Genomic DNA, 22,632 nt, shown 5'->3' with positions numbered 1-22,632 from the left:
GCCGCCCTCCGGCCGGAGACCAGAGCCCGGAGGCCGCCTGGCGGGCGGGGCGGGGCGGGGGGCGGAGCGCGGGGGTGGGCGGGGGGCGATGGGCGGGGCGGCCGGGGGGCGATGGGCGGGGCGGCCGGGGTGGGCGGGGCGGTGGCGGCGGCTCCGGGCATGCTCGGCCGCGGCGGCTGCGAGCGGGGCGGGTCGCGCTGGTCCCCGGCCGGCCGAAGCGGCGGCGGCGGCGGCGGCGCGGGGCAGCATGAGGGAGGCGCTCGGTAAGTCCCGGCGTCCCTCGCCCCTCCTGACTCCCACCGCCCATCCGGTCTGCTCCCACGGCGCCTCGCCCCCAGCTTCCCGCGCTCGCCCCCCAACTTCTCCAGCCCGGACGCGGCTCGGGTCGGCGCCCTCCCCAGCGCGGGGGGATGTCCGCAGCCCGCCGCGCGGCCTCGGGCGGGGGGCGCCGCTCTGCTGGGAGCGCGAGTCCCCGCCCTCAGGTGCCCAGCCCCGGGCGCGCGCTGCCCGGCCGGCGCCGAGGGCCGCGGCTGGCGTCGGCGCGTGTGTCGCCCCTCGGCGCGGGGGGGGGCCCCGGAGGGCGGGGGTCGCTGCCGGGTCCGGCGCCTTCGCGGGCGTGTCCACCCTTTGAGCTGACAGCCGCTGCGTGGGGTCCCCGAGGTCCCGGTTCCCACGGCCCCCCCGCGCCGCGCCGTCTCCGCCCGGCCGCGCGCGCCCGCCGCCGGGGGGTCAGGGCCGGGATTAGGGCGCAGATCGCCGCCAGTGCCCGCGGCGGCTCGGCCCCCGGCTGCGGGCGGTGAAGCGGAGGAGGGAAAGGGAAACCGGGGGGGAGAAGGGCAGGGCCCCGCCCGAGAGCGCCGTGCGTCTGGCCGACCAGCCCCCTGTGCGGTCTGCAGCGCGCCCGCCCGCCGGGCCCGGGTCTCCGCGCGCGCCCTCCGCGCCCCGCACCCGCGGTCGCCAGCGGCTCGCCCCCGAGGGCCAGCGCTTTCCTGCACGCCCGACCTACGGCTCAGGGCGCCGCTCTCGCCCCCGAAACGGGCCAGAGCAGCCGAGCGCCTGGGATTCTCCTCGGGGTTTGGAAAAGCAGCTGTGATTTCACTACCGAAGGAAAAAATGGAAACGGGAACTTGACGCCCGCGCAACCTGGCCGCGCCCCAGCCCTCGCTCGTACGCGCTCTCCGGGGGCAGAAGGCTTCGGGGAGCTAGCTTAGGCGGGCTCCTACCCCCGCCCGTCCCCTGCCGCCCCTGGCCACCCCCTGCTGCGTCCCCCGCCCCGGCTCTAGACGCCTGGCCTGTCCTGGGGAGAGAGCGGAGCCGCGCGGACCACACAACTCGGAGGTCTTCCTCTCGTCTTCTCACTTTCGCAAGTGTGTATCCCGGGGATCTGAGATGCGGGTTGGACGACGGGATGGGATTCTTGGGAGGGGGAGTGGGACCGGGATTCAGGCGGCCAGAAACGCTTGGGCGAAAATCGCAGTCAGTAGTCTGAGTGGGCAAAACTTCAGGGAAACGTTGCCTTATGTCAGGTAGTTTTAGAATTTAAGATGAATGGATTAAGACCGTCCAGCAAGGCAGGCGAGTGTAAGTTTTTTTGGAAGTTTCACGCAGATTCTGTTTCGGGGAACTCATGTTGGTTTTCGTGTGAAGTGGGGAGTTTGGTAAATTCGTTCGGTTTTCCGTAATGCTCTGTGGGTCTGGACTTTATATTTACCTTGATAGTAGGTGTCTAATTATTGGCCACCAGCTGAGCAAGCTTCCTGAAGGGCTCCAAGTGTTACTCAGGGCAGGCAGCGTGCAGCAAACGGTATCCCTCCCGCTAGAGGGGTGAGCAAATATTTGTTGAACAGAGGCCTTCATCTGCTGGGCCTTCCTCCCTCCAAACTTCACCCGCTGTTGCAGAGATGGGAAGGTCAGGCCTTTGGCAGGCCCAGGAGATTTAGGGGGATTGGGTGGGTGGAGGAATCCCGTGTCAGAAAGGAAAAAAAAAAAAAGAAGAATTTTTGTCTTTCCACCTCCTTGGAACATAACTTAAAATGCCCGAGTGTCCACATGCTCTGGAGGGTTTGACAGGCTAATCAGAGTTATCCAGTAACGCATCTGAGTAAGTCACAGATTCCAGAGACATTGGGCCGTAAAATGTTAGCTATAAAAGGTAACTGGCGACTGGAGGTACAAAAGGAGAATAAATAAGGACCAATTTTTCAGTAAAAAAAAAAAAAACAGAAAAAAAAACCTTTGAAAAGATCCTTGGAGTCTAATCTTTAAAATGCAGTTTAAAAATAAATCTTAGAAATGCTATGCGTAAAGAAAACCCAGCAGTCCGCAGCCCCAGCAGGTTCTCAGTGTCCTTGCTGGAGAGCCCTCGAGTTTGGGAGGACACAGCAAACACGGGCCGGGCTGTTCGGAGTCCAGCGTTTCTCTGTTAATGAGCTTGGCCGGTCTTCTCACTAATGAATCTAAAGAGAGTTTAGAACGCAGAGCGTTGGATTGAAACAATTGTTCTGTTGTGGTTTTTATTTTGAGAAGCAAGGACTACGTCTCTGAAATCCTCTAGGCCGGTGGCTGAACCCATTACTGCAGTTTATTTGGTTTTTCAGCAGATGTTGTTGTTCACCTTTTGGATGGGAAGTGTTATCTCAGTCGTTGAAACCTTGCTATTGTGCTTTGTTTCGGGGGCGGGCTGACTTAAGGAATGCTGCACTCACTAAAGGGGCACTCACTTGCTAAAGCCAGCAGCCCAGAGGGGCTAGAACAGTCTCCAATACTTTGATATAGTCTTTAAACCTTACATGTTATTGAAAAATACAGGAACCGTCCGGACGCTAAAACCTCAATGATCTTGTTTTGAATTTGTGATATTTTGTTTAGTTTGGCTTATTACCTTAACTTTCTTTAACTAAATATATTTTCCAGAAACTTTCTAAAGGTAATATATAGATAGTTGGGAACAGCCTGGCCCAACCGACAGAGCCTTATTATCAGACCACTAAATGCCCTTGTAGTTTGCTGCTTTTTGGTTATCTCTCTAGAGCTTTCTCATTCAGCTTGTTTCTTCTGTATGTAAGTCTAAGAATTTAGATACTATTATAAAGAGACACCAAGATACATATTTCAAAGAGGGAAAGAAAAGGGAGAGAGAGAAAGCAACTGTATGTATAGGAAGACTAATTGGAGAAATAGAAACCAGATGGTTATCTCTTGACACAGTGGGGTTTGGGGGAACTTTTACTTTTTACTTAAACGCTGAATTTTTCAGTGTTTATTTCTAGAATAACATTATATGACTTTAGTAATTAGAAAATAAATAATGTAAGAATTATATGAAATAATTTAAACTTTAACATTTTTAAATATTAAAATGTTGGCTCTTTTATTCAAAACAAAACGAGTGTGTTATACGTTTAATAGACTACTTTAGGAATCTTTAGATGTGGAGTTTGATGTCTATGATGATAGTGGAATTTAATTCTAACCTATTATAAGTTTTACAGTTGTTTCTGCAAATAGCCAACAATTCCAGAAGTTTAAAAAATCTTATCCAATTTCAGTCCTTTTCTTAATGACTGCTAATCTTTTGGAAATGTTAATGAGATAGTTAGGGTCTCTTACAAATGGGTGAGGTCTCCAAAGCAATAATTGTGTGACAGAATTTAGAGGTGAAAGAGAAGACAACGGGAGAGTGTGAGTGTGTGTGTGTGTGTGTGTGAATGTGTAGGTATGTGTGTTCATACAAGTTGTGGATGAAGAGACAAAGAAGTTAGAAGAGATAATATTTATGAAAAAAATAAAGTCTGTAATATTTGGTACTTTATTTTCTTCTCTTTTTGAATCAATGCCTTAATACCAACCCAACCCAGCAAGATTAGTGTTCCAGGAACCTTTTGATCTCAGACCCAAGTTTTCCATCTCTTTGTTTTTTGTTTTTTGTTTTTTTTTTGTCACCTTAAAGAAACAACTCCATGATGGTTGCCCTACTAAAAACTATTACTTCCCAGATTCAATATGCTTTTTATGTCTTAGGAGGTTTTCACCACTTGAGGGCCCTGGCAGAGCTGGTCATCCCTCTGTGGTGTGGTGACGACAGTGTGTGAGAACTTACTGTCCCAGAACTTAAACTGTTGAGCTCTTTATTTAATTATTAAGACTGGAAAGGGAAATGGCAATTCTCTTGCTCATAATAAAATACATGGTTCTACCATCGAAAAAAACACCAAAAAAAAAGCTGTAGAAAGCAATAAAAATCCATGCATCAGTTAGCAACATGCCTCAATCTGGTTTGTTTTGTGTCTTGGCTATTCACCTCTTGTTTAAAGAAAGTACTTTGTTATATATTAATCATAACATTTGACCAAAAAATTGTCAGTTGAAGAAATATTTACAGTCAACTGCCAACAATTTGAGGGACTAATTGCATCTTAAGGCTGGAATGTCAGGGAATGCAACTGAGAAGGTTTTCTAGAAGAGTAACAATGTCTCATCGAGACCTTCAGAATGCTGCTTGTAATCTTACATCCAATTCTATCAGCAGAGCGTGATTTTGAGCCTACTATAATCAGGTTAAGTATATCTGTAGCAGATACGACGCAAATACCATATACCAGACCCTTTGAGCCTTACGTAATTTACTATTCATTTATTCTTTTCTTCTGTGTCTCTTTTATGCTCATTGAGTCTTCCAAATATGCAGTACGTTTTCAGTGGTACATTTTCCTAATCCTACCTATGTAGCTTTTTGTTTTTAAGGTTTTTTTTTTCCCTGATGATGAAATAATAATAAGTTAAAAGTATAAGAAAGTGCCGATATTTGACCATTATTTTACCCGCAAAACTTCATATGGTTCGATCTAATACATTTCATGACAGAACATCATAAAATACAGTAAAGTATAAATAAGGACATTTTTTTAAAAACTCAGAATCCAATACCACTGTTGATATTTTGGTATGTTTCCTCTTCCCCACACTGTGTGTGTGTGTGTGTGTGTGTGTGTGTGTGTGTGTGTGTGTGTGTATATAAATGAAATTGTATTATATGCACTGAATCTAGGCTTTTGTAAACTGTCTGTTTAACATGGTACCAGTAGCATTTTCTCCTGTGCCATTATATATCTGAAAACATCATTTTATACACCTGTGTGCATATTATAGTCTACCACGTGGATGCACCAGAATTTTAACCATCCCTTAAATGAACATTTAGTTTAGCTTTTTTTTTATTATCATAATTAAAACTTGGATAAGTATCCTTATATAAAATTTTGTGTGTATCTTGGATGGTTTCATTAGGATGGATCCCAAGAAGTGAGATTATTAGTCTATAGGGTTTCAGATTTTTAAAGATTTTATAACATTAATCACTTTCAAGAAAGGAAATAGCATTTACCTACAGATCCCTGCACGCATTCATACACAAATAGGAGAGCCCTTACAGCTCACTCACCGTGCCCTCACCAAGAACAGCTATTGCCTTCTAGAAGCTTCAGTAATTTGAGAAGTGAATAGTGGCATTTGGGTTTAATTTGCATATCCTTGATCACAGGTGAGGGCGAACGTTTGTTTCATAATTTTAATTGGGTATTTGTCTCTTTCTTAGTTTTCCGTGCTAGGCAAATGTTAAAAAGGCAGAAAAGTGCTGGTTGATTTCATGAGTTCATGAATATTTTGTTGCATTTCGCTGTCTAGCGGAGCCTGCTAACCGTCAATATGAAAAGACGGAACATTTTTATAAATGGGAAGGGAAGAGGCAGTGGAACCTGTTTGGGTAACGTTCGTTTGCAAGGCTCGACCTCCCCAGGACTGAAGTCACGCCTCCCAGCCTAGGAGGTCCCAGGCGAGGGTGTCGGCGGGGCTTGTGTGTCTTTGTGTTCTCAGAGCGCGGGGCCTGCACACCCGGTGCCAAGCAAGCAGCAGTCAGTGGGCGCTGCTGTGCTCGGGGTCTCCTGGGAGGGAGGGGGGGTGCTGGATGGTGGACTCCCCAGCCCTACTTGCCTCCTCTTCCTCTCAGCGTGTGGCCGCTTAGCTCTGCTTTCCGGGCTGGCCTCTCTATGGGTGCCACTTACGAGGCCAAGGTCAGAGGGTCTATCTCCCTGTGACCCAGTTAGCTTTGTTCTGTGTCAGAGCCACAAGCTGTTTTCTCTTCACCGGGGCCGGCTGACTTAGAAATGCCTGCTGCTCAACACAGGGGAGAAGAGGCTAGAGAGAGGGGCGATTTCTAGAGCTAGAAGGACCCCGAAGAACCTCTAGTTCAGCCTTCTTAATTTACTTTTTTTGGGAGAAGACTGAAACCCATAGGTTCTCTCCTTTTCTCCTGTGCATCATCTCAGGCTTCGTTCCCCACAGCAGATGTGTACTGAGCAACGTGGAGGAACGGAAATTCATCCCTACAGCGAGGGGGCGGACAACTCAAGTTCATGTTCAAATCTGATGGGTTCTTAGCAGTGCTTTCCTAACCTCACCGTCCCTTCAGCCTGAATATAAAGGATACAGCCGATACTTAGAGAACTTAGAAGCCCACCACAGAGTAAGATGGCTTTAAGTGGTCTCATTCGGGTTCTTTGGAAAGGACAAAAACTCTGATGAAAAACCATTCGAGAATGATTTGGGCACAAAGAAATTTTGCAGGAATAAGCTGGTTAAATTAAAATCGAATGACCTGTCATCTTCTCCAACCGAGAGTTATTTCCGATTTCTGTGTTTCTGCTAATGAAAGGACCAAGACCAAGTCTTAGTCACCAAGACCAAGATCCATTGTACTTCTTCCCTCGAAAGTTACTCTCATTAATTCCCTTTTTTCCTTACCCCTCTGCCACCACCCCTGCACGTTACGAAAGAGGGGACTCGTGACTACTTGTCTGCACGTCTGTCCTTGTTCTGACCGTGTTAGTCCTTCACTCTCCTGCCAGAGTCAGTGTAAAGCGCCTTTCCTTTATCTGCCCAAACCCTTCCGTGGTTTCACACCGTGTGCTCATTTAAGTCCAGATCCTATTATCGTTGCAGATAAGGGTGGCTATTTCTTTTTTCATTTTTATAAATTTATTTATTTATTTATATTTGGCTGCGTTGGCTGCATCGGGATGCGTGTGGGCTTTCTCTAGCCGCGGCGAGCACAGGCTACTCCTCCTTACGGTGCGCGGGCTTCGCATTGCGGTGGCTTCTCTTGTTGCGGACCACGGGCTCTAGGCACGCAGGCTTCAGCAGTTGTGGCGCGAGGCCTCGGTAGTTGTGGTTCACAGGCTCTAGAGCTCAGGCCCAGTAGTTGTGGCTCACAGGCTCAGTGGTTGTGGCTCGTGGGCTCAGTAGTTGTGGCTCGTGGGCTCTAGAGCGCAGGCTCAGCAGTTGTGGCACACGGGCTTAGTTGCTCCGCGGCATGTGGGATCTTCCCGGACCAGGGCTCGAACCCGTGTCCCCTGCATTGGCAGGTGGATTCTTAACCTCTGCACCACCAGGGAAGTCCCAAGGGTGGCTATTTCTATGTAGATAATTTTTTTCTTTTAGAATTTAGTTTTTTCTGAAAGTTACAAGCTCCCCTCCCATTTCTCATATGTGCAGTTTGTCTGCTTTTCAGCTTCACATGGCAGCTTTTATGAGAACACCAGGTCCCCGACTAAGAGCCTGGAACCCAAAATAATTGAAGAGGTCTGCTGAAGGTCAGAGAGCATCGTGTGGTGTATTTGTGAATGAATTGCGTTACTGAGTATTTGAGTGTTTGGAAGTCAGTGCTAGTATGGCCATCAAGACGTTGCCGTCAGCGAGGCGTGAGCCCTCGTGTGTGTGCGTGTACATGCGTGTGTGTGTGGTGTGTGTGCTCAGTGTACAAGGGAAGTATCGCCTGGAAGAGCCATCCTAGTCCAAGAGAATAAAGAAGAATTTTTTCCTTTTAAATACAGTTTTTCATCTTCATGCCACCATGCCTTCTCTCCTTTCTTGTTTATATTTATGCATTATTTGGTAAATTAGGAAACTTCTGTTGCTTATTAAGGAAGGAAATTTAGAGCCTAAGATAGTAGCACGGGCTTTGAAGCTAGACAGACCTTGGTTTGACCCTTGGATCTGTGCTTACAGGCTGGGTAACCTTGGACTCTCAGCCTCGGTTTTCTTGTCTATAAAATGGAGACATTCATATCCACAGCAGGACATTTACTGGGAGTAGAAAATAAAGTGTGCCAGGCAGCTAGCAGAGTAGCTGGCAGACTGCAGATACTCCGGGGATGGATGATGTTATTATCTTTCATGTGCTGCTATTCTGAGCTTATAGCACAGGCTCGCTCTTCTGCTTTGTACAGAGAGAGTTAATTGCAGCGGTGGCAGGGGGATCAATTAACCACACATTGGAAGATGCTCTTGGTGAATTCATTATGCATCTCCTGGAGGGTATTTGAGCATCTTACCACCTAGCCCAAGCATCCTCAAGGGGAAGAAAAGTAATAGAATATAAACCTAGTGATGTCATGAATCAATGAAAAAACCCAACCCGGGAGGGAAACTGAGCTTTTCAGCATTGTTATTCCTCTTCCTCCCACCCTACCCCTCTAAGCCACCTCCGTCAGAGCCTGTGTGCCGTAAGCATTTCTCTTTGGGCCTCATCTCATGAATTTAATCTAATCTAAACCAGTCCTGTCGAGGTGAACAAGAGAACTGTGGACTAAACCCAGTCTTCTCACCCAGCTCAGTGTTCCTTGTTTTTTATTTCCTTCACTGTTTCTTCAATTATGTTAGGAGTCTTGATGCTTATAAGTATGCATCTTAACAACAGAACAGAGGGGGAAAAAAGCAATAGTTTGCATTTAGTGTAACTATTTTTTGGTGTGTTGTCGCACACTCAGCACAAAAGTTTTCTTCTGTAAAAAGAGACTTGCTATAAATCCAGTTTTCCTTCTTTCTGTATACTGTCCTACAAAGTTTGCTTTAATCAAATGGCTTGTGTCGCCCAACTCAAGTTGTATAACCGGGTGAGAAGTTCTCTGAGCCGGGCGGCCAGGTTGGGCCCTGATTTCTCTTTGGTAACATTGAGCAACGCCACGAAGTCCAGTAGCAATTGCTATCCTGACATCCTAATAGCTACTAGAAGCCACACACTTTTCTTTGGAATAAGTGGCCGATCCATCAATTTTACAGATTAGAAAACTGAGGCTTGGAAGTTAAGTCACTTGGTAAAGGCCATCCACCAAGCAGAAGCCAGGATGGAAAGCTAGGCCTTTCTGCCAAGAAAGCTCTCTGATCTGCTCCGTTTTCGCTCTGATCAGGTGGAAGTCTGCAGGCACCTTCCACCTGAGATGAGAAGAAACAGCTGAACACACGTCCCCCAGAGTAGGAGACCCACCAGGATACATGGCCCTTTTACCAGGCCATCAGGTTTTTGTTGGGGTGGTAGAGTTTTTAAACTGCTTTCTCAATTCTGTCTTTGAAATGATGGACTTAACTCTAGCAATTTATGGGGCAGAGAATAGTAGGAAAAGATGAAAAGAGCCATAGTGAACTCAAAAGAGACAAAATGCTGCTTCCTGGCTCTCTCAAACCAAAAAGAATAAAAGCGGCAGCATTGCAGGTCCAATTCATGCCGAGGGTTCCTTGGTGGCCCTCTTAGCTCCTGCTACACTGGGTTTTATCTGTCAACCAGTGATGCTGTATTCCAAGGCCTCAGGTCTCAAGCCCCAGGTACATCACAGGTAGAGGAAGGAAGCAGGAGACAGTACTTTCCCTTAAGGAGATTTATTTCTTTTCATCTTATGCTCTTAAGAATAGGAAAGTAGCTTCACTTAGTTGCTGTGACTTTTCTTGAAAGGAAATTTTTGATAGGATAGAAGAGGTGTATTTGCTGTTGAGAACAGAGCAAGGAACTTGTTAGACTAAGGAATTTCTCATAGCTTGATGGGATCATTGAACTTGACAAAATTTCAGGGGTCATCTGGTCCAGCATCCTGACCAGCGCAGGATTGATTTCTACATCAGTGCTTTCCAAACTGTAGGTTGTGACCGATTCGTGTGGCACTGAATTTAGTGGGTAGTGACCAGCATTTTTCAAAAGTGAAAATAGAATAGAAAACATCACAGCACCCATCAGGATGTGAGGGTAAATATTTTTCCTTTCAAGTTTTGACTAATGTGTGTACACACACCTTCAGTGGATTGCTGTAAAAACAACAGAGTTTACAAATCCATTGCCTTGACCACCACTGAAGACTCTCCCAGCCACGAACTCCCCACTTTCAGAGGCAGCCAGGCCCTGATGGGCTGTCCTGTTAACACGTGTGTCCTTATCTTAAATGTCTCCTCTGCATTAATGGTATTCAGATAGTCATAGAATGAAAAAGATACTGAAAGTGGGCTCCTTTGTCTCTGTCCTTGTGTCCTGGGACTCCTTCCCTGAGAGTGCATCTAGGTACCTGCGCTGACTGGACCGCTCTTTATTAGATGTTCCACTATGAGTATTTGATACAAGGTGACAAAGTAGCAAAGAAAAACATTTCTTACATGGACTGGCTAGAAAATCATACTAACAGGGTGATCTCACAGCGCAGCTGTACCTTGAGGGATTTGTGTGGCTTAGAAGCGATCTTCCAGAGGCCTTCCTGACCCCTGGAGACCCTGGGTGAGGGTCCCGTCTCTCCTCCTGTCCTTGCCCCCGTCGCAGCGCTATGACACTGTGGGGAGGGGCAAGCTCCCGTCGGTGTGCACGCGTGTGCCATGCTTCAGCGACCTGCTTTCCCGCTGTCGCTCCAGCAAGCCAGTGAGCTGCTTCTCGAGAGCAAAGAACGTGTCCGGTTCGTTATTATAGTTTCAGTGTCCAGCGCATCCTAGGCCCTCAGGAATTGTGTTCCCACGTTTGGGACTCTGTAAATTAACATTTGCTGTTGTCAGTGACTCGGATGGCGATGGAAGTGTCCCTTCCTGGAAGACAGCTGTCTGGGTGATAGAAAGCGGGAGTGACTTTGGAAATCAAGAGTCACATCCCAAGTGATACGAAGGGAATCAGGAAACGGTCTAGTGGTCACAATGAATAACGAAGGTGAAAGCTTTTCATCGGGCAGGTAACCCTTCAGAGACAAAGGAGCCATCGCTGCATGATAAACGCAGTCTCACATTTGTGTGCAATTTACGCTTTTGCCTGTACTTATTTGGCCCTCAGAACGGTCTGGTGAGCCAAGAAGAGAGTGGCCTTGCCATTTTGCAGATCAGAAAACTGAGGTTTGCTGTGGTTAACGACTTGCGCCCGGGATCATGGCTGGGGCTGGGTGGTGCCCTTGAACAACACAGCACCACCGTGGTGATGAAAAGGCTCATGCCCGGGGACTGTGCTGGTGCCCTTGAACAACACAGGTTTGACCTTCGCGGGGCCACAGATACACAGATTCTTTCAGTAAGCGCCTCCTTACAGGGTGTGAGCCTGCACGCCCAGGCTCGGTTGAATCCGCGGATGGGGAACCGAGGATACAGAGGGACCCTGTGTACAGAGGCCTGACTGTACAGTTACCCCCAGATTTTTGATGACCCAGGCGTTGGTGCCCCAAGGGTCAGCTGTACACACACATCTCTCCAAGTTGTAAACCCTCATGTTATAATAACTTGCATTTATGTCCAGCTTTGCTGTGTGCTTGTCTGAATAGCAGCCCTTTGGGCTGGTGGGCGAGGGTGACCTCGGGTACCATCCGTTTAGAAGGCCGCTGTCTCAGGGCTGGGCAGAAAGTTTGAAAGGGCGCATCTCCTCCTCAGCACCTTGGCGTCCCCTCCTAGTGGCCGGGGGGATCGATGCATTAGGGACGGGCCGGTCCTTCTGCAGTAGGTAAGGATGCTACGGGAAGGACACTGAATCCGAGAGGGGTTGGAACTGCCGTCTGGCTATTGAGAACTCTGTCTGAGGGGAGGGGTGATGTTTGGCCTGGGGTGGAAAGGAGGTAGAAGACCAGCCTCTGAGTTGGGGTCGAGAAGTGGCAAGTGTCAGCCAGAGGGAGAGGGGTCCTCTGGGGATTGGGTGGGTGCTGGGCACCCCACCTGGGCGGCGGGGCCTGTGGGTCACCCCCTCCCGTGGGGCCCCACGGCCTGTGTGCTGAAGCTTCTGTGCTCCACCCTCCTGCTCCCCCAGGCTGCTGGCCTCTGAGGCCAAGCAGGTTAGGGGTCCCCCCAGATCAATACACTTTTGACCTCAAACCTCTAAGGTCAAGTACGGCTTGTTTGAGTTTGGATCTTTTTTGAAAGGTATTCACGGCCTGGCCTGATCTGGCGTGCCACTGAAGGGTTTGCTAACTGTACTTACACACAGACAGAGCCAGGATGGACCGGCTCACCTAATCCCGGGAGGACAGTGACCCACGGACATTTTCCCTGAGGGCCGCTGCTTCTTGCCACTCTCACAGTGGATTCTGCGGCGGACGCCGGCCTGCTCCTCCGCGTACTGGGTGGCCAGTTGGGGTGCAGCGCACTTTGCTTTGCTTTTAAAGAGCCTGACGTAGTAACGGAGAGAGAAACTGAGTGTCCTCGGACCTGAACTCTAACTTTAGCCGTGGTGCCGACTGGCTGTGTGACCTTGAGCCAGGGAGTCTGGGGACCCTAGTCTAGGCTACCAGGATTCTGTTGCCATGTCATTTCTTTACTCCTGGTATGACTGTACCCCAAATCTATTTTAAATGCCAGTTCCCCATCTCAGACACATGCATGTGCAGTTTATGGAGTGAACTCCTAATCATTCTTCAAAACCTAGCTCAAATGTCCCTTTCTCCCACTGTGCATTCATTCAACAGTGATTTATTGAGAGCATACTGTGTGCTAGATGCCAGGGGCCTAGCACTGAACAAAACACACCTTGCCTCCGCGTTCCCACGGCCCTGGGTTTGTGAGGGGATCCCTTTCCTCTGCAGTCCCAGCCCAGGGCCCGGCTCAGTGGAATCGGAACAAATGCTCGCCTCTCTGGTCCTTCCATTTCTCTGGCCGTGCTGTGCAAGCCCCCTAGAAGACATACAGCAGGAGGGTCAGAAGCGGCAGAGTTGCTGTGGAGATGGTTCTGCTAGTAGTATAGTCACAGCAGGAGCTTGTGGATGTCCCATGACCTGGAGGTGCCTGATGGAGAATCACAGACTTCCACAGTCTGGTCCCCCCACCCTCTCCGTGCTGACAGTGGAGACTTCGCTGCTGCCGGGCCTAGCGTGTGATGAGGCTGAGCACACGCACAGCGGATCCTGTGATGGGCCCTGGTGAGCGGTCCCGGCAGCAGGAAGCACATGTGCCCCCTGCGCCCCCCTTTCACCTGCACGCGGGCGGCAGGCATTTCCTGGCCATTGTTTGCAGGGGCTGCCACGGTGCTCGTTGCTATTTCCGTCCACCAGCCAAGCGGGGCTGGAGCTGGCCGGGCTCTTCCAGGCCCGCTTCTGTGTGCTGCTCTCCCAGGCCAGCATCACAGCCCAAGGAGAGGCAGCGGCAGGTCTCACCAAACCGCCTTCCACCCTATTAGCGATGGGAAGACGCAGGAAAGAAGATCCTCTGGTGTAAAAGTAAACATGGCAGTGCCGCATCTGTGCACACGTGTGCGTTCACGTAGGGCTCTGTCCATTTTCATTCTTCTTGGCCGGTACCGTTGTCTTAGGACAGTTTGTTTGGGGAGGTTGCCACTGTTAAACTAAGGTGCCCTGGCAGGATTCGGACGTGGGCACCCTGGGCTCAGAGGTGCACACCGTCTCCCCAGGATGTGTTGCGGAGAGATTTGATTCTTACAGGTTTCGTGTGGGAAGAAACTTGGGATCGTGTAGCGCGTTGGGTGCGTAGGCTCGGCCAGCGTTTCTCATCAAGGACTGAAGATCTGTTTTCAGCGGCTGATTGCTTCTGCTGAAGTGCATCATGGCCCCGGGTTGATTACAGATCTCGCTCTGCCCTCTTGGAGCAAAAGGTGTGTCTCCAAGATGAAAGCAGGGAAGTACAGTGAGATTAAGCTGGGAATGTCTCTTTTTAGCAGCATGGAGTAGTAACTGCAGCTTCCGAGTCTCTCGTTATTTTGTCCTCTCTCCGGTGTAACGTGTGTTGTCCTCAGATGTCTGGGGTGTGGGCGCTGGGGACACTGTCACCATTTCATGGCTTAAATCGCTAGTCTGGACTCTCCCGCGAGGGGCGGCCATCCGAGGGCGGGGTCCCCAGAGTCGGCGCCGCACCCTGGCTCAGTGGAATCAAAGAACAGATGCCGCCTCTCTGGTCCACGAGGGGCCAAGTCACCCAAGCCCGGGCTTGAATGAGCTGGAGGAGCCCCTCTTCCCTTCCTCTGCTGGCACCGTGCCCAGGGTCCGGACTGGTCGGGGTCGAGGGCGGGCGAGGCGCTGGGCGCCAGGGGGAGTCGGTGACGGCTCACAGACACTCTCCTTCCTTGTCCCACAGTGTGGGTCCTGCCACCACGACGGCCCCGGCGGCGGGGCTTGGACGCGGCCCGAGCGCTATGTACAGCGTAGAAGACCTCCTGATCTCCCACGGCTACAAGCTGTCCAGAGAGCTGCCGGCACCGCGCAAGGATGACGGCGAGGGGCGCCAGCCCGTGAGGCCCCGGGCGCCGGCGGGCCCCGGCCTGCTGAACGGCTGTGACGATGGCCCTGCCGCCTCCCCACGCGGCCAGGCCTCGCTGGGGACCGGCCGCCTGAGTGAGCCCGAAAGCCGCGGGCCTCGGAGCCTCGGGGAGCCCCCGAGCGCTGCTGCCGCTGCGCGGATTCCCGAGGCTGGGTAAGCTCCAGCTCAAGCCACCGTTCCCTGCGCCCCGGGGGTCTGGCAGTGGGGGTGTGAGTACGTCGCTGGCCGCCTCCGGTGTGGCTGGGGGCCTGGGAGGGGGAGGAGCAGAGCGGCGCAAGGCGGCGTGCGCGGGGACGCAGGGCTGGAGCAGCGGGCGTTTAGCCCGGAGCGGCGAGGAACCGCGTTCTGCCCCGCGGCGCGGCGTCTGAATCCTCAGCCGCTTTGTTCCCGTGTAATCTCTTCGTATCTCCCCAGCCAGGAATCACTTGAAAACCCTGGAGAAGCCCGTTTATGTCAGGCACACATTCCTAACACATTCTGCTTTCTCTTCAACATGTTTCAATATCTTGTACATTACACAGTTGGAAGACGATGCGCCTCCCCCACGCATGCCGAAGCAAACCTTTCTTCTCGCGTATTTGTGTAATTCCACTGGCCTCCACCCCATCTTTTCACACACGTGCACACGCACACGTCACGCGAACACGCACACGTCACACACGGGCCCTAGTGTGGAGATCGCGTCTGAATACAGCTGCGTCTGTGGGTGTTTTCTTAATAACCAAAAAGAGGGTGGACCGGGGAGGGTTGGTGGAGGAGAGGGGAGGTAAATTAGAGGGAATTTCGGCGGCTTTGCCCCAGAGCCTGCGCTGGAGAGGACTCCGCAGCCCTCACCCGGCAGTTTCAACCTAGGGAAACGCTTTGCCATTACTTCCTAAAGCTGTGTTTGCCTTTAATGCTGCCTGGGGACCAGGCTCAGGCCGGCGGAGGGGCCCTGCCTACAAAGAGCGCGAGGCTGGGTACAGCCACGCAAAACGGGCCACCCAAACCGGTGGGAGCAGAGGGCCTCTGTTTAAGGGAAACAAACAGACATGCAAACAAAAAGGGCAGTGAGTCAAGTCCAAAGGGAATGAACTAGCTTCCACCGTGACAGGTCGCCTTTCACAGGGAGGATCTTCCTTGTTGGCCGACAGCCTTCAGGGGAGGGATTTTGCTCTTACAGGTCGGAGCGTTCAGCACCTTGGTCACTGAGTAGAAGCAAAGGGGAGGACCCCTCTTCACACCCAGTGGAGTAGAAGCAGGTTTGTGTTGCCAAGTCAGAGCTGCCTCTTTGTGGAGGGCAAGCGTTGTCACTGACGGGGCGGGTTTAGGAGGGAACCCAGGATGGAGAAGGGCTTGAAGCTGCTTTTATTTAACCTTGCCCTTCAAAACCTGCCCTTATGTCCACTACTGCCTTTGCAGCCATATTCCTTGAAAAGCATGCCCACCGTGGGTTTTGGAGGAGGGTGATTGTGGGTATGTTGTCCGAGAGCCAGGACAGCCTTAGCTGCTGCCGCATGAACGCGTGCTGGGTTTTACCCCGCCTCCTGCGCTTCAGGTTCTGTGCTGAGTACACCTGCACCTTCCGCCCTGGGTTTCAGGGCACCGAGGCTGTGCCTTGCTCCTCCTCCTGCATTTCCTACAGAGCTTGCTACGTGCTGGGCACACAGTGTGTCCAGTATAAGCCCACGATTCAGTTCATCCATCCAGCCCTGTAACAGTTGTTGAGAAGCAGAAGGTTTAGTTTCTAACGAGGTAAAGACAGTGGCCTTGGAATCCCTGCACACGTGCCACGAGTGGGGTCCATCCCAGTGCAAAGGGCTGAATCAGAGATCAGAGTTGGGTCCCGCTTGGGAAGCAGTAGAATCCCCTTGAGGATTCCACGTGGGCACTGAGGCCCCCAGCCCCGTTCACAGCTCGCTCAGGGTTCCCTAGCCCTGTGTGATCACAGGGGCCTGGGAATCTCAAGGCCCTCCATCCCAGCCTCCCTCAGACCTGTAGGCGCCTTTCTTTCTGTCATAAGTGAAGGGCTCAGCTGGGTTGAGAGCAGCGCTGGGACGTCTTTGCCTGTTGACAGAGTTCTGAGAGATCTGGCCCTTCCCCCCCCGGTTCTGAGGCTGGCCGGTTAACTTGGGAGGTGTCGAGGCGCTTTTGGATTGAAGGTTGCCTTGTAGGGTAGAAAGAGAAAATGCACTCATGTTTGCAAAGATCCATGCCAGCGCCCAGCGCCTCAGAGACCCGCTGCCCAGCTTCCTGGCTGGAAGTGAAAAGACGTTTTCTTTCTTTAGTGGCCAGTAGAGAACTGGAAAGAGGAGGCAAGCGGAAAGGTAGGCGGGAGGGGATTGTGTTTCCCTTTCAGAAGAAGCGTGCCTTGAGAGGAAATAAATAGGTGCTAATAGTTAAAGCTTAAAAATGTAAAGAAAAAGGAAACTGCCAAATTCTTTGGCTCCTGGGAATTCTGAATCTGGATGCATCAGTGGTACTCAGCCAGATCCCAGCCTTTAGTCACTTGGCGAGGCAGCCGTGGTCCTGCACCTGGCCTGGTCCCCACCGTGACCCTGCCGGGCTGGTCTCCGGGTCTGGGGGGCCGCTGGGCCCCAGGATGCGCTGTCCAACTCCAAGCCATCGGGGTGACTGAGGAGCATCACAGGGGCCCCTCATCCTGCGGTTCCTCGGTGGGGTGAGGTCTGCCCTAGGGAGTGCCCACACCACAGGCCGGTCCTCAGCACCCCTGGACCGCCTGGGGACGGGGGGCTCAGAGCAGTTTGGAAGGCCACAGGGGCCGAAAGGAGACTGGTTTGTTTTATTCTGGTGGAATGGCGGAGAGGTAGGCATGTTAGCAATGTCGTTATTTTATAGCCAAGAGCCTGAAGCTCAGAGAACGTCAGTGACTCTGCAAGGGCCACTCACTCGGTGCTACCGTGGAGGGAAGCCCGGCTCGGGCCACAGCAGCACCGGGCCTGGCCACACTGTGCCTGGCGGGGCCCGTCGCCTGTGCTGGGCCATCCTCACCGCCTCCCCTGCCCTCCCTGCCCGTGGGCGGGGGTACCAGCTCCCACGCGCCGCCGCGCCCCTTCCTGTCTGGGGAGCTGCGTAGGGACGGCATCTGTGCTCCCAGGTCAGAGCCGGGTAGTGGTGCCGCCCTGCGCACACAGGCCGGGGCCACGGAGGTGGGGAGCAGAGTCGCCCGTCATCTGGGCATGGCTAGAACATCAGGATTCCGGGGTGAGAATGAAGAATGATGGGATTGATAACTCACATCACCTTAGAGTTTCTCGTGTATGAGCTGGTTATATACAGCAAAATGTTGAAAAAGAGGCGGGGAGGAACACGGAACAGATTTGGAGCCTGCACTAGGTTCCCAAAGGCAGGATCCACGCTTCCTAAGTGGGCGGAGAGGCTGTGCTCTGAGCTGTCGCTATTGTTAGCTCGAGCGATCCCGAGCTCCTGGGATGGCAGGAGGGGTGCAGGACCGGCTGAACCTGCTGAGAAGCCCTTTGGCTCAAGTGGCGAGACCATTCTCCTTCGGCACAGTTTATCCAGAATGACAGTTAGAGTCACTGCTTTCCAAAGCCGCGTCCCACGTGTTGCCGAGACCGACCTTCCCAGGGCTGGCGACGCGACAAGCGTGTAAAGCGCAAACCCTGGCTGTGCGGCCCCGTCACCTGCGCCGTCGACCCCAGCTCTGAGGTCGTGGTCTTGGTGGCTTCGTTTATGCCGACCTTGGGGGACGGGCGGGGGGAGGAGGTGACAATCACAGGCTCAGCAGAACCCCCAGGGGGCCGCCTGGTCCCTGGCGGGAAAGCGTCCGTCCTTGTGGGTTCTCCGGGTGCGGGGAACCAGAGGCACCTGCGTGAGGGGAGAGGTGTGAGGATACCACGGGGTCTTGGCCCGCAGGACACGAAGACTGGCGGCCTCACCCGATGTGGGATGAGCAAGCTGGGCCCAGGACGGGCCACTAGCCCAGGTCTCTCCAGGCTGTGGCTCGTCCCTGCGGGACCCTCTCCGCCCGAGGTGTCGCCTGTCACTGCGTCTCCCTGCACTGCAGCTCCTCCGCAGACGCCACCAGCAGGTCCCACTTCCCGCTGACTTGGGCTCCCCGGGACTTCAGTCCCGCATGGAGGCAGAGGTTTGGCTCCAGAGCCCCCGCCGACTTCCGCCCTTGGGTCTTAGTTTAAATTTCCGAGAGAACGTATGTGTCGTTTGGGGCAGCCAGAGATGTTTTGGGCTTGGTGAGCGTGCCGGCCCTGTCCTGATCGGCGGTCAGTGCGGCGAGGGGCTGGCCAGGGGAGGGCGGCTGGACGGTGGTGGGTGTCCGAGCCTCACCCGCTCTGGCGGAGGGCTTCGGATGAGGGCGCTTCCCAGGCCAGGGTGGGCGCGGGGCTGACCGTGCACCCCACGCATATTTTCTTTTCTCTTCCCAGACCGTTGATTTAGGAACCCTAAAGCCCTGGCACGTCCCCCTTGAGTCATTCACTCCGCAGAGAGGTCACCTGGGTGCTAAACCACTCCTAAATGATCTCAGGGATCGGACTGGGGTGATGAAACTGGCTGTGTGAGAGTCACCCATGTGGTACGGAAGAAAACTCACGGGTCATGTCAAATGTCACTACAGTATTCCTGGGTTCACAGCAGGAAAACCGAGGATGTCTGTAAAACTGCAGACAGCGTTCTAGATGTCAGATGATTTAATGCTAGGTTTTTGTTGTGTCCTAATCTTGGCCGTATAACCAACAACAGATACTAACTATGTGCATCTTCTCTGTGGCCTCTCTGGCCTCCCCATGGCAACATGAAAATGATGCTTCTGAAAGCTGGTATTTACATCTGTGCTCAAAGCTTATAATGAGTAGACTTTCAGTCCTTCAGTTTATACCAAGTTTAATTATTTCTGCACATACTGCCTTGTTCCAGGGTGTGCTTGCCAAAACACACACACACACACACACACACACAAAGATAAAGGGGAAACAGAGGAAACACGCAAAGGAGAAAAGCTAGCTGTTATCTATATGTGGAGGAAACTGCATGCTTAAATGCAAGTAGCCATCACTGAATAATACTCAGCTACCATTAAACTTGTGAAACACTGTTATCAGGCATTCCCTGTTTCCTTACTGTGTTTCCTTTGAAATGTTATAATCAGAGGAAACTGTAAAATAACGTAACATAGCAGAGGTCTGAATCTGAAAGTTGCACCACAATAAGCTCTTTTCTGCTCAGCCCCAGAAATCCTGAGAATAGCTTGTAATTATGTCCTGCCGTCAGCGCAGTCATAGCTAATTAGAGACTCAGCAGTCTGAGAGGATCTCTGATGTGGGGTGAGGGGCCTCGCCTGGGGAGCCTTACATCTGATCAGTGAACATCGTTCTAGGTGGTGCTACTGGGTATGGTAAACAGTTCCTTTTCAGAGGCTTTTTAAGCTTCTCTCCAATCATATCCTGCTTATAATGGTTTTCCAAAAAAGGAATGCCTCGAGTTTAACATCTGTTTCCATGTATCTCTTTCTCTGTACAGAATTACACTTCCACAAACATCGTTTGTCTTGTAGCTGCTGCTTCATCTCCTAAGCGTTAGGCCTTGTTAGTTTGACCTCTTCACAGAGCAAAGTATGGACTGTGGGAGCTGGAGTGCTCATCAACGCACGTGAAGATTCAGACCTCCGACTTCCCCGTTGTCTTGTTGTAAACCCTTCTTCTGAGGCACTTTGTTCTTGTTCATCAGCAGTGTAAGCTTCCGGAAGCCCGGACACTGGTCCTCTCCCTGCACGTGCTCCCATGTTGCTCTGCCGTCACCATGTTTTCCCAAGAAGAATCAGGTTGGACCCTTTGAACGTGAGACTTCAGGGAGAACACTGGTGAGGAGGTGCTTCTAGAATTAGGGGGAAGACATCAGCAGCACAGCCAAGAGCTCCATTTGTCTTGGCAGCCACATTATCACCAAGAGGAGACTCGTTGGTGATGAGTTCCTTCTTTAGCTAGAGAACTGGGTTAGTTAGCAGGTGAGGAAATACCCATATATATCCATAAGGATATGTCCTTATTACGAGAACATGGGAAAATTCTGGAATAATCTGCCTTACCTAGTGGATTCATGAGAGAGAAAATGGGTCCCGGCTTGCTCTTCCTGCTTTGGTTGAATAGACTAGATAGTGGTTGGCTGGACATCATTGTTATGGACCCTCCCGTAGAGCCTGGCCGGAGGGTCAGGGTCTTGTGACGGCAGTCAGTGCGTCCTGACTCCCTGCTGCTGTGCAGGCCCATTGATTACAGCTTAGGAGAGGACAGTACGGGTCTAAAATAACCCCACTCGAAGACAGACACTCAACTTGTCTCTTTCCTGCCTGCCCCTCACCCCCTCCGTGTACCATGTGAGGCGAAGACTTTCGAAATGGATCCACTCTGCTGAGAATTTCTTTTAATGGGGTTCATGATAGTACGAATAGCTAAAAACAGGGGTTTCGTATGTTAGACACTCTGCCAAACAGTTGAACTGTATTATCTCATGAAAAGGAAGGCGTTCGGACCATCCACTGGACAGGGGCGAGGAGTCAGAGGCCAGAGGAGGTGAGGCGTGTTGCCGAGGGTACGTGGTCACGAAGCCCTGCTGCAGGCGTCTGGACCCCCCGCCGCCCAGCGCCCCAGGGGACGCCCACACACTCCGGGCAGCGTCCCCACCCCGCTCCCTGGTGGCGCCGCCGAGGGGCCCCTCGGTCCCGGGCAGCTCCATCGCCGGGGAGCCGCCCTCCTTGGGGGTCCGCCGCAGGTTCCCCGGCAACCTGACCGCAGGCCCTGTCTTCTCATCCCACTCCTCCCCACTTCAGCCCTTTCTTCCTGAAGCTGGGAAATCCATCAGAAGGGGCCAGGTCACCCAGACTAAGTGCAGGGCAGCTGCCCAGCCGCTGGGGGGAGGGTCCCACATCTGGGAGGGAGGGAACGGCGTCTGCCCCACGTGTATCCCCGAGAACTGCAGCTCCAGGCGCTGGTTTGTAAAACGCAAGCAACGACCCTAAACGCCCCTCCCCGGAGCAGGGCCTCTTGGGCGGGGCCTCTGACTTAGGTCACTTGGATAAAAGGTCTTCACCAGACCTCGCAGAATCAAAAATCTCTTGAAGTCCTACCCCGAAGATGATGCAGAAAACTGCCGGCCGCCACGAGAGCAAGTTGTGTCCACTGCTGGTGACGCGGTCTGATAGCCAGCCCCACGGCACAGCTTCCCCTGCCCAACCTGAGCTCATCTCTGTGGACCCTGGACCCGGGCTGAGGCGTTCAAACCCCCGGGTGGAGGACCAGACTGAGGGCCTTCCGTCCCCTGCGTCAGCAGATGTGCTTCCCGGGTGGAACTGCTTAGTGACCTGTCCGTGTGGATACCTAGAGCGCTTTGGACTGTCTTCCCGCCCCGCCCCTCCCCCATACGCTAAAGTTAGCATCATTCCTCAGTCCTGTCATTTATCATGCTTCCTCTTCCAGACCCACTGTTAAGTGTGTGTGTATCTAAAAAAAAATAACCAAACAGTAACCTCCTGGAATAGTCTCCCTGGTCCTTTATTTCAGCTGAATCTCTAGTATTTATCATTGGCACTCACTTATCACGACACTGTGAAAAGCAGGCGTAACAGTACAGTAGCGTCTGACCGGACGGTTGTGTGTCTCTTAGTTACCTCTATGCCAGTGCAACCTGCAGTTCTTGTTCAGCTTGAGCTTGGCTGAATAGCGATCTTTGTCCATTATGCTCCCAGAGCAGCTTTGTCTTTTCTGACTGATCTTAACTTGCGCTAACCTCTAAACCTTAGTCGTGATCTCTTCCTGAACTTATAGCTCCCCTTTCCAAAATTAGCTTATCTGTTACCCTGAGTCAGAGGGTTAGTCACACGGTGTAGTATACTGAATATACCACGGCACGCCGGAAAGTAAAATTGCAGGCTTCCAGGCCCAGAGAGGATTGGGAGGAAATTCTGTAGCACTAGATAGCTGACCGCATCCCAGAAACATGCCAGACACCCAACACTGGGCTGGTGACGCTGAGTCACTCTGAAGAGATGCCCCGGTGCCCCTCCCAACCTAGAAGGAAAGCGCTTCTCCTTCATGGGGTGGGAGGTCTTTTAAGCGACATGTACTA

At 52.2% G+C, this 22,632-nt stretch overlaps 1 protein-coding gene across 6 annotated transcripts in view; it reads left to right on the top strand.

The window, feature by feature from the left end:
- JCAD (junctional cadherin 5 associated) overlaps positions 1 to 22,632 on the top strand; it is a 38,009-nt gene continuing 15,377 nt past the window's right edge. The window contains exons 1-3 of one of the 6 annotated variants that reach the window (XM_082386854.1): positions 1 to 263; positions 14,353 to 14,688; positions 20,239 to 20,371. In XM_082386854.1, coding sequence (XP_082242980.1) covers positions 112 to 263; positions 14,353 to 14,688; positions 20,239 to 20,371 — 621 coding nt within the window. In that variant the 5' untranslated portion in view covers positions 1 to 111. Of the gene's footprint in view, positions 264 to 1,194; positions 1,368 to 14,352; positions 14,689 to 20,238; positions 20,372 to 22,632 lie in introns of those variants that run through there. The other 5 variants (XM_082386855.1, XM_082386856.1, XM_082386857.1 and 2 more) reach the window with 5 other exon arrangements.

This window comes from Balaenoptera borealis (genome assembly GCF_965194805.1).
Source record: "Balaenoptera borealis genome assembly, chromosome: 3".
In the NCBI taxonomy this organism is placed as follows: Eukaryota; Metazoa; Chordata; class Mammalia; order Artiodactyla; family Balaenopteridae; genus Balaenoptera; species Balaenoptera borealis.
Note: the sequence above shows the minus strand (reverse complement) of the source record. Positions and strands in the feature narration are given on the sequence as shown.